This window comes from Sesamum indicum, linkage group LG9 (genome assembly GCF_000512975.1).
Source record: "Sesamum indicum cultivar Zhongzhi No. 13 linkage group LG9, S_indicum_v1.0, whole genome shotgun sequence".
NCBI classification, from domain to species: domain Eukaryota; kingdom Viridiplantae; phylum Streptophyta; class Magnoliopsida; order Lamiales; family Pedaliaceae; genus Sesamum; species Sesamum indicum.
Genome location: NC_026153.1, coordinates 8,508,297 through 8,523,208, shown reverse-complemented (window position 1 = coordinate 8,523,208; position 14,912 = coordinate 8,508,297). Strand labels below are relative to the sequence as shown.

At 34.0% G+C, this 14,912-nt stretch overlaps 2 protein-coding genes across 2 annotated transcripts; both read right to left on the bottom strand.

Moving 5' to 3' along the window:
- LOC105171175 (citrate-binding protein-like) lies at positions 2,105-3,806 on the bottom strand. The gene is made up of 2 exons (XM_011092202.2): positions 3,321-3,806; positions 2,105-2,615 (listed from the first exon to the last, which is right to left on the bottom strand). Exons 1-2 carry the CDS (start codon positions 3,588-3,590, stop codon positions 2,220-2,222), a joined length of 666 nt encoding a protein of 221 aa, XP_011090504.1. The 5' UTR covers positions 3,591-3,806; the 3' UTR covers positions 2,105-2,219.
- LOC105171174 (citrate-binding protein-like) lies at positions 10,422-14,323 on the bottom strand. The gene is made up of 2 exons (XM_011092201.2): positions 13,683-14,323; positions 10,422-11,069 (listed from the first exon to the last, which is right to left on the bottom strand). Exons 1-2 carry the CDS (start codon positions 13,950-13,952, stop codon positions 10,674-10,676), a joined length of 666 nt encoding a protein of 221 aa, XP_011090503.1. The 5' UTR covers positions 13,953-14,323; the 3' UTR covers positions 10,422-10,673.

The window sequence follows — 14,912 nt, the reverse complement described above, 5'->3', positions numbered from 1 at the left end:
CTGCATTTTGGATTGCTTTTCTATTTTAATAGGGTTCCAAGAGAAAGAAGAAAGCTCCTGAAGCAGCAGTTAATACAGAAGGCACCAATGTTAGAGTAAGAAACAATATTTGAAAATATACTTATAACAACATTGAATGTCTATTTTAATACCTTTTGAATTGATGGAATAGGCTGCCAAGAGAAAGAAGAAAGCACCACAGGAAACTCAAGTTGGCAAACAGACGGCAAACTCAACTGTAAGTTTAAATTTCTACAATTTTTTGAAGTTTTTCCAAACTCAAGTTGGCAAACAGATGGATAAGCTTTTTCACAGGAAACACAAGGTTCTACCATTGTTCCACCTTTGCCCCCTGAAGAAGATCCCATGGATGAACCAAGTGTTGATCAATGTATCACACAACAGGAGTCTCAAGTTGCAGCAGCTCTAGTATACAAGAAAGGTCCATCAATGTATCAACAATTGTAACAATCAAACCAGCACTTAACCTTACAACCTAGAGTCCAAATTCGAGCACCTCCACCTATGATTGGCAGCCAAGGATTACCAGTTTTTTCCAACACATCAAGAGCACCACAAGGAAATCGTGCTGCAATAATAAGAGATGGAGGACAAAAGTTTTTAGATTTAAGTCAGATTAGTTCATCAGATTCTTAGTTCATTAGGTTGAGAATTGTATTTTGTTGTTTTTGCTGTTTTTTATGTAAAGTTGGATGCAAACTCAAGTTCACAGCTCATTTTGTTTTTGCTCTAATTTCTGCACATATGTTTGTAGAAACAATGAAAAGTTACTCAATTCTCATCATTGTGAACCTTGTGTCATTGTGAAGTCAATAAAAAGTTGCTCTTTTACAGATGTTCAATTCCAGTGTTGCAGATGTTTAATTCCAATTTTTCATTTTTTTAGATGTTTAATTCCAATTTTTTAGTTTTTCCAGATTCTACATTTCAGTTTTTGCAGATGCTCAATTCCAGGCTATTAGTCTCAAGTTTTTGCCGTGGCTCAATTCCAGCCTGTTTATTTCTGTTTTGTAGATGCTCATATTTAGTTCCATAAACCAAAAATCTAATGATCCCATAAACAACAAATAAAGATAAAACCAATTACACTTGTATATTATCAAATATCATTTTGAATCAAAATCAAATACACTTGTACATTTGATAATTGCAAAGGAATATTTTCCTTCTACTACAACAGCAACAACACAAACTTTACAAAATTTACCTACCTATTTCAACAACCAACACAAAATCATCCAAAGCAAAGCTAAGCCAACTAAAAAAAATTTATTTTTCTTGTTTCTCTTTCTCAACACTTCAACCTCTGCTTCCAAGCCATTTATTCTCCTTAGCAAACCTGGAATAATGGCCCTAGTCCTTTGGCACATTGCGGGATCCTCCCATGTAAAAAATCTACACCCTCCTCTCTGCCAAAAACCACAAAAATCAGCCTTTCAACACAGCAAAAAAAAATATTTTTAGAGAAATTCCAAACCAAGGTGGGTTTTCTTACCTTGTACTGCCAACAGGAGTGAAACCTTCTTCCCGGGTTCTCGTTCGTCCACGCCGTACGCACCACCGTGGGCCTTCCACAATGACACTCGTTCGAACTTATAACAGCGGACATTGAAGGAATTTTAGCGAGAGAAGTGGCGAGAAGAGTGAAATCGATTAGGGTTCTTCATTTGGGAAATGGGGCTTCTGCATTCTCTTATAAAAAGCGTACGATATGTTGCTGCTGCTGAGTGTTTTCCCCTCTTTTTCCATGTCACTGTGTGACGTGGATTAAAATATGCCATGTCATTCTTCTTCTTTTTTTTTTTTAAATTCGAAAATTTGCTAAATCAGCTAAAACTAACCACCAGAACATAAAACATGAAATTAAATGAAACAATGGTGTATGCAACAGAGGAATTTCACAATTTTCCGATAAAGGTCTCTAACTAGATTTCGATTATCTGTTCACTTCTTCAAGATGTTGTACATCAAACAATCACTTGACATTTTTCTGTTTATAGGTTTGCTTATCCAGAGGACAACGACATATATTAAATTAATTTTTTATATCATAAAATATGCTCCATTTTGTGTCTCAATTGGACGAATTAAACTTACACTTCACACTGATGAAGTACCAAAATTGAGAATACATAAAATTAAACATTAATTATGCCAATTTATTCAAATTAAAAAGAGCAAATCCATCATATATATCATTATTGACATTTCTTAAGAACCCTAATCTTCTTCCAACGTGACTCCATATAGTAAGAAGCATCATTCTGAGCATAAACCCCACACTTGAAGTAATGAGAGGTTCCCTCAGGTCCACCTCTACCAGTTGCTTCATATTTCAGCACTCCATCAATGTACACTTCCACTCTCCTTCCCTCAACATCATGAACAACATTCAACTTCAACCATCTCCCATATATGTTTGGCACGACTGGCGTTCGATAGTACGAGAGCGTCCCGTTGTACACTCTTAGCATTAGGGTCGAGGCCTGAGGTGGGATGGACCCGAAAACCTGCATGATGCATACACCGGAAGTGCCATATGGCACATACACGTACCCTTCGAATTGCCATACTCCAGAGGAGTAGTCGTTTCCCTGTAGAAACAACGTTCGGACATTAATTAACGATCTTGATGGGATAAAATATTTGGCCGGAAATAGAAAAACGTCGTATAATGACAATATAAACAAAAGTTTTGTTTGAATTGTCATTGTTAATAATTAGTGACATCTATAGTGCTAATATAGACCTATACATACATATATATATATATATTTACATGCACACACCTGACAAACTCACCTGCCCAAATTTTTCAGTCATTAGGTATTGCTAGCAACAATTTTTATATAACTATTGTCACTGTGAAAACTATTAAAATTATTAGAGTAGTTGAAAAATGTGTTATAAAAATTTTATAAATAAGGTACGTGAGCTCCCCCTATTGAATATTAAATAATTTATTTTTTTAATAGTTTAAATTTTAATGAGGTGGTCGTTTGGCATGATATTCAAGATAGACCAAATAAGTAGAATCTGAATTCAAATTTTATTGTCAGTCGCTTATAAAAAAAAATTTCACGCGTCTGAAAGTAGAAAATTTATACTTTTATGGAGTACTTTTTCATGCTTTATTGATCTGTATAAATTTTCAAAAATAAAATTAACATTCTCTCCCCCTGTGGTTCAATTGCCGTGCGACAACACATAAACATATACTTTACAATCTAAAGTCGTAAAGTAACACGACTCGACCAAAAAAACACAAAAAACGTGTTTGGGGAAATGAAGTTAATTACCTGAACACGAATCTCAGTACGAGGCTTGGTTTTAGAGGTGGGAGTGTGAGGTTTATCTGTCTTGAAAACCCACAATTTGTGAACCCCTCTCTTGAAGCTGTACCTCTCATCTTCGGGCACGTCGTATGGCCATTGGATCACGAGATTTGAACGGTTCAGATGCTGAGAGATGAACCCTTTGGTGGGATCAATAGGTCCCCACCCCACAACCTTGTACACTACTGTAATTAGAAGAACAAAAATGGAGCTCCAAATGCTGGGAGAAGACATTTTCTTGATTACAACAGATGAAGCTGCTTCCTATCGAATTTGTTGGCATGTAATAATGTTGGGATTGAGGGGAAGTGTGTGATTGCTTGATTGCTAGCTACTACGTCGTTCATATATTCTTTTAGTTTTGGGTGGTTGGGTTCTGAATTCCAGTATTTTTTATTGACGTTGATATAGAACTTTAATGTGCTATATTTATATTTGGTGCTGATCTTTTATCACATTTTTATATGACAAATTGGTGTCACATCAATGACTGATTTTACATGCGCTTATCTTTTTTAATAATTAAAATACATCATTAAATTAGATTATAATGTAAAAGTGGGGCGGCCAATCTAAAATGCACACATGTATATAACATCAGTGTGTAAAACGAAAGGATGATAAAAGATCATTTATCATTTATGTTTGAAGTTGGGATCAATATAAAATTTGGTGGGCCCGACATTTTTGACATGGTGTTCTTACGCTTGTAAGATAGAAGTGATGCCCAGCAAACAAAAATGTTTGGTAATTTATGTTTGAGAGTCCTTTGTCCTATGATTCATGTCTGATTTAGTTAATTATTAACATTGGCAAGTTGGGCATTAGGTATGTAAGAGAAGGACAGACCATATTATTGGGGAATTTATTTAAAAAATGCAGGAAAAAAGAAAAATAAGAAAAGTGATGTGTTTTGGAAAAATTTAGAAAAGTGGCATTGCGGTTACACACTGTGGTGTCACAATTTTTTATTTAAAAAAAAAAAAATTTATGTCACCGCGGTGACATTGTTTTTAGAAAAAAAAAATTTTAATGTGTCATGCGGTGACAAATATTTTTTTTTAAAAAAACAATATATTTTATTTTACGATGAATTGCTGCCAACTTCTCGTTAAAATTTCGGCACCATCGTGGCGAGTTGTCAACCATCAAATATACCGTTCGACTCCCCTTGATGAGACGAACATTTCCTCACAAACAATTTCAAATTTTATCAATCGCAAATAATGAATCTTTAGCACGAACACCGCACCTTTCGGCCGTCGATTCGTCGCCACCGGAGCGATCCACGATCACGAACCACCACCACTGGACTCACCTCGACCTAACGGTTCTAACGAAACCAACCTAGTTCAATTTTATTAAATATTTGTTAAGATATGAAAATTTGAAGATTTTTCCGTCGATAATTCGCGCTGAAATTGTTTGCTGTCATTTCTCCATCGTCAGGACGAATCACAGATTAAGACCATAGCCGTTCGAATCCTGTCATCCAGACAATTCCAACAAGACCAATCTTGCTCAATTTCATCAAGTATTTGTTTGTTCAATTAAAATTTATATATTTTAAAATAGTTATAATTTTATTAAATTTTATTTAATTAATTAATAATATTATTTATAATTAATTAATAATTAATAATATTATTAATACTAAATAGTATTATTAATTATTAATTAATTATAAATAATATTATTAATTAATTAAATAGAATTTAATAATATTATAACTATTTAAAACATATAAATTTTAATTGAACAAACAAATACTTGATGAAATTGAGCAAGATTGGTCTTGTTGGAATCGTCTAGACGGCAGGACTCGAACGGCTATGGTCGTAATCTATAATTCGTCCTGACGGTGGAGAAATGGCAGCAAACAGCTTCAGCGCGAATTTTCGGCGGAAAAATCTTCAAATTTTCATATTTTAACAAATATTTAATAAAATTGAACTAGGTTGGTCTCGTTAGAACCGTTAGGTCGAGGCGAGTCCAGTGGTGGTGGTTCGTGATCGTGGGTCACTCCGGTGGCGGCGAATCGACGGCCGAAAGGTGCGGTGTTCGTGCTAAAAATTCATTATTTACGATTGATAAAACTTGAAATTATTTGTGGGGAAATGTTCGTCTCATTAAGGAGAGTCGAACGGTATATTTGATGGTTGACAACTCGTCATAATGGTGCCGAAATTTTAACAAGAAGTTGGCAGCAATTCGTCGTAAAATAAAATAATTTTTTTTTTTTAAAAAAAAAATTGTCACCGCGGTTTTGCACCGCAGTGACACATTAAAAAAATTTTTTTTTTTTTTTTAAAACAATGTCACCGCGGTTGACTACTGCGGTGACATAGAATTTTTTTTTTTTTAAATAAAAAATTGTGGCACCACGGTAAGTAACCGTGGTGCCACTTACTTTTCTAATTTTTTTTAAAACACATTAATTTTTTAATTTTTTTTTGTATTTTTTAAATAAATTCCCCTATAATTTGCTTTACCAAAACAGCCACCAAGGACTCAAAACAACCACCACGGTCGGTCATTATCGGGTTGTGGTTAAAATTGTGATACTATTTTCTTTGAGGTTATATACATGAGAACATCTAGTAAGGATAATATAAACTTTTGGTTGTATATATTATCTTTTGTGATATACATTATATTGATAAATTTGAGTTTATTTTACGGGATGAAAGGAAATTACTTATAGAACGAGTTCTAATTAAAGAAAATATGAAACAGTGATAATTAGATGTAGCGAGTAGGGGGTGCTATACCTTAGCTATGCGCTTAGTCCTGCATGTGTTGTGGTGATGAGGAATATTTGGTTTTCCATGCTAGTTGCATTGATATATTCAAGAAATGCAATGCTTATTTTCGTTCTTTATTAGTGTTTCTTAGGTTGTTTTCAACTGATACCCCTCTGCAGATCAACATATTGCTCCTCCTTTCTTGTTAACATCAGGATGATACTGCAATTATGTTATTTGATATGATAGCTCAGAACAAGAAGTTTTGAAATTTGTTTTGAATTTTCTTAAGTAACTTGAGTTATCATTACATCAAATTTGATTAAATGTTAATTTCTCTTTTTTTATATCAGTAGATAAAAAACCTTGGTTTTCAAAATAATGGTTAATTCATCTAGCCTCCTTTCTCTATCAAGTATATCTAAAATCGTTAAAAATTGCAGAATAATGAATATTGACCGTAGTTGGATGTGGAGGCGCTTGGATGATAATGGGTTTCTTTTAGATGAATTCATAACAAGGGTTGATCAGGAGTTCTTGAACTTTGCCTTTGATACCCCACGATTTTTTAATTATGGACAAATCAAATGTCCATGCTCTAAATGCGGCAGCACAAGATTCTTGAATCAGAGTGATGCGCATTTACACATAGTAAAAAATGAATTTACTTGAGGTTATAACATTTGATACGCACATGGTGAATCCTTAAACATAAGAGATGATGTGGGGGGTTCTTTAACCGCTCCTCGGGTAGAAATGTCTCGTTATAAAACAATGGTGATAGATATAATAGGCCGTGAGTTGAGCTCAAACTTCACGTGTGATGAACAACTGCCTAATCCAGAAGCACAAAAGTTTTTTAACTTATTAAAAAGATGCTCACAAACCATTATGGGATGGCTGCAAAAATCACACAAAACTCTCTGTTGTGGCCCAACTATTAAGTATCAAATCAGAGTACAATTTACCTGAAGCTTGCTATGATCGACTTGTGTCAACAATCAAAAGCATGTTGCCTGAAAATGAAAAGTTGCCAGATAACTTCTACACGACCAAAAAACACCTAGGTAAACTTGGTCTAGGTTATGAAAAAATTGATTCTTGTGTAAACAATTGTGTATTGTATTACAAAGAGAACAAGGGCCTTCAAATGTTATCATCCTCGATATAAGCATTCAAGGCAGGATCACGGAAAAAAAGTACTTTTCAAGGTGTTGCGTTATTTGCCTTTGATACCTAGGCTCAAAAGACTATATGCATCTAACTAAACCTATGAGCACATGACATGGCATACAAAGCTAAGCAAAAGGCACTGAATTATGCTCACAAACAGTTAGGTAGAGAACCAGAGATGAGTGATATGATTGATAGAGGTCCTTATTGGTTGAATAATCAATTATGGAATGATCTAGGTTAGAAGTATTGGGCCTCAAAAGATTATTTAGGAAAATGTCGAACTGCCAGAAAAAATCGTTTGACTGAAAAAGATGGTTCGATAACAAAACACACTAGTGGTTCTATTCCTGTAGTGGCACATAGGCAAAAAATGGTAAATTTTAAGTATAAAGTTTTTAGATATCTTTTATGCAATTTATCGACATGTGAATTAATATTGTTTTGTAAACTATAGAAAAAAGAACTTGGTAGAGAAGTGACTGATCTTGAGCTATTTCAAAGATGCCATAGAAAGAACAAAGGAATTGGGGAGTTCATCGACAACAAATCCAAAAGAATTAGTGTAAGTATAATTTGTCATTGGATTTAAATATTGGTTAGTATATATGTTGAGAGATTTTGTTAGACTTTTATTACATAAATATTCCTTTGTATCTAATGTACTTGCACAAGAAGAATACCTTGCAAAAACGGGTTGTACTGATGTTTGTTCACAGTCTTCATTCGATATCTCAACTTGGTATGATATCACTGGAGGTCCTTCTGAAGGACGCTTATATGGATTTGGATGTAGCTCCTCATCTACAAGTTCAAGTTCAGTCAGTTCTACTCTTAAAGCATCTGATGAGAAGATTAATGAGTTAACAAAAGCTGTGGAGGATATGAGCTCTAATGCTACAAAGATGGAAGAAGAATTTTCAAGACGAGAAGAAGAAAATAGAAAATTGTTTGAAATTGCTCTTGAAGAAGCTCGAAAGAGGGAGGTAAGGCTCGGAAGAGGGAGGCAGACCTACGAGAATTAGTTCGAAAATTACTTCAAGATGTGGGATACACAAACCATCAATTTGCTGGTGGGTCTGGACAACAGGAGCAACAACATTCCAGGAAAGATAATTAGTTTATTTTTTCTGTTGGTTGTTTATGACTTAGTTTATGTTGATTTGGGTTGTACTTTGACTTATGTTTGTTGACTTGGGAGCGCAACCATTGATATTATTTGGTAGTATTTGGATGATACAATGACATCAATTTCATTAGTGTTGTTGTATTATGAGTATCTTTTTTGTTAATATTTATTGTTCTTATTTGGCAAATTCAGATTTTGGTATTGATGGAATGTATTTGATGGTATAAAAAAAACCAAAAATAATTAAAGACAGAAAATTTTGAAAGTTTAGAGTCTGAATCAGAGACGAATTAGAGACAGAAATTTGTAAGGCTTTAGAGACGGATTAGAGACGGAACATTTTCTACGTTTCAGAGATGAAATTAGAGACGGCATTAACAAACAAATACTTTACCTTTAGAGACGGATTCAGAGACGTAAAGTTCTTTTTTTATCGACGGATTCAGAGACGGATTGCCTACGGAAAACAGAGACGGATTACGCTTAAACTTTCTTCTTGTTTGTCGACAGACTCAGCGACGAAAATGTTCGATCTCGGAATTAGAGACGGAATATTATTTCCGTCGCTAATATTTAGCCACAGATCTTTCAGCCACGGATTGCGGCGTTTTCCATCGCTAATTTATTGTAGAGACGGAAATCCTAGTTTCAGAGACGGAAATTTCCATCTCTGATATCCAACACACTAAACTTCAGAGTTAGTCAATGTTGAGCAGTTGTAGGTATTGAATGAGACTATAGAGTTTGCACGCTTTAAATTCCATCAATTCTTGCACACTTCACTTGGGAACATATCCGTGAGATCATTGGAGCTATTAAAAAATGAAATTACTGTCTCAGAAAAAGTGGCTTAGATTTGTCCAAGCAGGCTTCATACTCCAAATTCACTCAATATGGCAAGTTATTTTCTTGCTGGTCATCCCTTGTAGTTGATTGGTTTAGGCTAACTAAGATACTCGGGTAAGAGATTGACATCTCAATTTTCACTAAAATGGTACCACAATATTAGTGTGTTATCAAAAACCTAGTCTAATAAGATCACTGTTTAAAGGTAGCCGAATTCCCAATGGAGATATATATTAAGATATTCTGGGAAAAATATTTTTTTAGTTCATTAAGTATGCCCAATTTTAATTTTAGTCCTATAAGTATGACCATTTTTTATTAACTCCAGTAACTTGCAAAATTGATTAGTTTTAGTCCTCCGGTCGATTGGATTTATAATTTGCGCCGGAAAAGTGACATGGCATGACACCTAGATGCGTTTTGTTGATTTATAATCCTATGTGGCTAAAATTATGATGTGGAAGACAAGTTGGCCATCTTTTGTGCAAGTTTGGAGAGAAGAAAAGTCACCTTTCTTCCCTCCAAAAGATGACCAACTTGTCTTCCACATCATAATTTTAGCCACATAGGATTATAAATCAATAAAAACGCATATAGGTGGCATGCCATGTCACTTTTTCGATGCAAATTATAAATCCAATCGATCGGAGGACTAAAACTAATCAATTTTGCAAGTTACTGGAGTTAATAAAAAATGGGCATACTTAAAAGACTAAAACTAAAATTGGACATACTTAACGGACTAAAAAAATATTTTTCCCAAATATTCTTAAAGAAACTGGAACTATGGGTTGTTGATTGGTAGATTCTGTAATAAAAGTGAATCATTATTTAAAAAGTATAAGGCCTCCTATCACAACTTAATATCACTATTCATGCATTTTAACTTTGAATGACACAAATTTTATTTCTCATGTTTTTGCATTTGGGTCATTTTACTTTAATGAAATAAGTGTTAACAAAGTTTGCAAACCTCTAGCTCCACTGATAGAAACCTGTGTATTTCACTCACTATACTCCATTGACCTGAATGAATAGTTATACTTAACTAATATTCAATGATATGTCTATCCCAGATTTCTTGGAGCATCCTCAACAACTTCAGCTGCTTGGTCAGTTATTTATTGCACTGTTAGAAATGGCTAAGAATCAACAACGTGAAGCATGGGGATAGTCATGACATGCATCAAGCTGCATAAATTAATGCTTGCTACATATAAACCTAGAGCTTTGCTAACGATAACACCAATTTGTAACACAAACATCTCACCCCCTGGGACCATGCATGCATAATCAACAAAAGGTGAGGAACAAGAGAGCATCACTCAAGATTCCACATATGCAAGAAATATTGTTGCTGCAATGATCATTCAACTACAATAACCCTAAGCATTCATACAAGAAAGAAATGTTACTTATATATCATTATTGACATTTCTTAAGAACCCTAATCTTCTTCCAACGTGATTCCATATAGTAAGAAGCATCATTCTGAGCATAAACCCCACACTTGAAGTAATGAGAGGTTCCCTCAGGTCCACCTCTACCAGTTGCTTCATATTTCAGCACTCCATCAATGTACACTTCCACTCTCCTTCCCTCAACATCATGAACCACATTCAACTTCAACCATCTCCCATATATGTTTGGTACGATGACAGGCGCTCGATAGTACGACAGTGTCCCGTTGTACACTCTGAGCATTAGGGTCGTGGCGTGTGGGCTGGACCCGAAAACCTGCATAATGCATACACCGGAAGTGCCATATGGCACATACATGTATGCTTCGAATTGCCACACTCCAGAGGAGTAGTCGTTTCCCTGTAGAAACGACGTTCGGACGTTAATTAATGATCCAGATCTTATATCGCAGTTTTGATGGGATAAAATATTTGGCCGGAAATAGAAAAACGTGGTATAATGACAATATAAACAAAAGTTCTGTTTCAATTGTCATTGTTAATAATTAGTGACATCTATAGTGCTAATATAGACCTATACATACATATATATATATATTTACACGCACACACCTGACAAACTCACCTGCCCAAATTTTTCAGTCATTAGGTATTGCTAGCAACAATTTTTATATAATTATTGTCACTATCAAAACTATTAAAATTATTAGAGTAGTTGAAAAATGTGATATAAAAAAATTCATAAATAAGGTACGCAAGCTCCCCCTATTGAATATTAAATAATTTATCTTTTTAATAGTTTAAATTTTAATGAGGTGGTCGTTTAGCATGATATTCAAGATAGACCAAATAAGGGAGAATTTATTTAAAAAATACAAGGAAAAAAAAATTAGAAAAGTAACATATTTTGGAAAGATTTAGAAAAGTAAGTGGCACCGTGGTTACTCACCGCGGTGCCATAATTTTTATTTAAAAAAAACATTTAATGTGTCACCGCGGTTCAAAACCGCGGCGACAATTTTTTTTTCAAAAAAAAATTATTTTATTCTACGATGAATTGCTGTCAACTTCTCGTTAAAATTTTGACACCATCATGGCGAGTTGGCAACCATCAAATATACTGTTCGACTCTCCTTGATGAGAAGAATATTTCCCCACAAACAATTTCAAGTTTTATCAATCGTAAATAATGACTTTTTAGCACGACCACCGCACCTTTCGGCCGTCGATTCGCTGCCACTGGAGCGACCCACGATCACGAACCATCACCACTGGACTCGCCTCAACCTAACGGTTCTAACGAGACCAACCTAGTTCAATTTTATTAAATATTTGTTGAGATATGAAAATTTGAAGATTTTTCCACCGAAAATTCGCGCTAAAGCTGTTTGCTGCCATTTATCCACCGTCAGGACGAATCACACATTGAGACTATAGCCGTTCGAATCATGTCGTCCAGACGATTCCAACAAGACAGTCTTGCTCAATTTCATCAAGTATTTGTTTGTTCAATTAAAATACATATGTTTTAAAATAGTTATAATTTCATCAAGTATTTGTTTGTTCAATTAAAATACATATGTTTTAAAATAGTTATAATTTTATTAAATTCTATTCAATTAATTAATAATACTATTTACAATTAATTAATAATATTATTTATAATTCATTAATAATAATATTTATAATTAATTAAATAGAATTTAATAAAATTATAAATATTTTAAAATATATGTATTTTAATTGAACATTTATAATTAATTAAATAGAATTTAATAAAATTATAAATATTTTAAAATATATGTATTTTAATTGAACAAAAAAAAAATGAATTTGGCAAACAGTTTCAGTTAATTTTTGCTGGAAAAATCTCCAAATTTTCAATTCTCAATAAATACTTGATAAAATTGAGGAAGACTCGTCTAAATAGTATTATTAATTATTAATTATTAATTAATTATAAATAGTATTATTAATTAATAAATAGAATTTAATAAAATTATAACTATTTTAATTATTAATTAATAAATAGAATTTAATAAAATTATAACTATTTTAAAACATATGTATTTTAATTGAACAAATAAATACTTGATGAAATTGAGCAAGACTAGTCTTGTTGGAATCGTCTGGACAACAGGATTCGAACGGCTATGGTCTTAATCTGTGATTCGTCCTGACGGTGGAGAAATGGCAGCAAACAGCTTCAGCGCAAATTTTCGACGGAAAAATCTTCAAATTTTCATATCTCAACAAATATTTAATAAAATTGAACTAGATTGGTCTCGTTAGAACCGTTAGATCGAGACGAATCCAGTGGTGGTGGTCCGTGATCGTGGGTCGCTCCGGTGGCGGCGAATCGACGGCCGAAAGGTACGGTGGTCGTGCTAAAAATTCATTATTTACGATTAATAAAACTTGAAATTGTTTATGGGGAAATGTTTATCTCATAAAGGGGAGTCGAACGGTATATTTGATGGTTGACAACTCGCCGTGATGGTGCCAAAATTTTAACGAGAAGTTGGCAGCAATTCGTCGTGAAATAAAATAATTTTTTTTAAATTAAATTTTTTTTTTAAAAAAAACAATGTCACTACGGTTAACCATCGTGGTGACATAGAGAAATTTTTTCTTTTTAAATAAAAATTGTGGCACCGCGGTGCCACTTATTTTTCTAAATCTTTTCAAAGCATGTTACTTTTCTAATTTTTTTTTTCCTGCATTTTTTAAATAAATTCCCCCAAATAAGTAGGACCTCAATTCGAATTTTATTGCCAGCCGCTTATAAAAAAAAAATTCACGTGTCCGAAAGTAGAAAATTTATACTTTTATGGAGTACTTTTTCATGCTTTATTGATCTGTATAAATTTTCAAAATAAAATTAACATCCCCCTGTGGTTCAATTGCCGTGCGACAACACATAAACATATAGTTTAAAATCTAAAGAAGTCAATAACACGACTGGACCAAAAAAACACAAAAAAGAAGTGTTTGGGGAAATGAAGGTTATTACCCGAACACGAATCTCAGTACGAGGATTGGTTTTAGAGGTGGGAGTGTGAGGTTTATCTGTCTTGAAAATCCACAGTTTGTGAACCCCTCTCTTGAAGCTGTACCTCTCATCTTCGGGCACGTCGTATGGCCGTTGGATCACGAGATTTGAACGGTTCAGATGCTGAGAGATGAACCCTTTGGTGGGATCAATAGGTCCCCTCCCCACAACCTTGTACACTACTGTAATTAGAAGAACAAAAATGGAGCTCCAAATGCTGGGAGAAGACATTTTCTTGATTACAACAGATGAAGCTGCTTCCTATCGAATGTTGTTGGCATGTAATAATGTTGGGATTGAGGTTGTATGTCCATGCATTGATTTATAGAGATCAACCCGTTTACCGTCATTGGCGAACTGCTGAGGTAGATGGTGATAGGAAATGGTATTCTGCAGCTTTGGCAATAATTGTGGTAGGGTCCAATTTTCGCTCATCTTTTTTCTTTTATAGATGTGGTTATTCCTTTGAAGCCAAAAGGTGCCAGCATGTGAAGTTGAACAATGTGTTCCATGGAATTTTCTTGGTGTGCGTTGTCTGATTGAGACAGTTGGTTTTGAGCCAAGTGAGGCTCGATGTAATTGAGGTACATCTTCTATTTCATTTAATATATACGTTTATATTATAGTTCTGCACAACTTTTCTCGACCGGATTGAGGGGAAGTGTGTGATTTCTTGATTGCTACCTACTACGCCGTTCATATATTCTTTTAGTTTTGGGTGGTTGGGTTCTGATTATGACGTTGATATGGAACTTTACTGAGCTATATTTATATTTAGTGCAGATCTTTTATCACACTTTTATATGATATATTGGTGTCACATCAATGAGTGATTTACATGCGCTTATTTTTTTAATAATTAAAAGACATCATTAAATTAGATTATAATGTAAAAATGAGGCGGCCCATGTAAAATACTTAGGTGTGTATGACATCAGTATGTAACACGAATGGATGATAAAAGATCATTTATCATTTATGTTTGAAGATGGGATCAATATAAAATTTGGTGGGCCCGACATTTTTTACATTGTGTTCTTATGCTTGTAAGATAAAAGTGATGCCCAGCTAACAAAAATGTTTGGTATTTTATGTTTGAGAGTCCTTTGTCCTGTGTTTCATGTCTGATTTAGTTAATTATTAACATTGGCAAGTTGGGCATTAGGTATGTAAGAGGACAGACCATATTAT

Coding starts and splice junctions, on each gene's coding strand:
- LOC105171174 (XM_011092201.2), bottom strand. CDS start 13,952: ATGTCTTCTCCCAGCATTTGGAGCTCCATTTTTGTTCTTCTAATTACA. Junction 11,070..13,682: donor GTACTGAGATTCGTGTTCGG/GTAATAACCTTC, acceptor TCGTTTCTACAG/GGAAACGACTACTCCTCTGG.
- LOC105171175 (XM_011092202.2), bottom strand. CDS start 3,590: ATGTCTTCTCCCAGCATTTGGAGCTCCATTTTTGTTCTTCTAATTACA. Junction 2,616..3,320: donor GTACTGAGATTCGTGTTCAG/GTAATTAACTTC, acceptor TTGTTTCTACAG/GGAAACGACTACTCCTCTGG.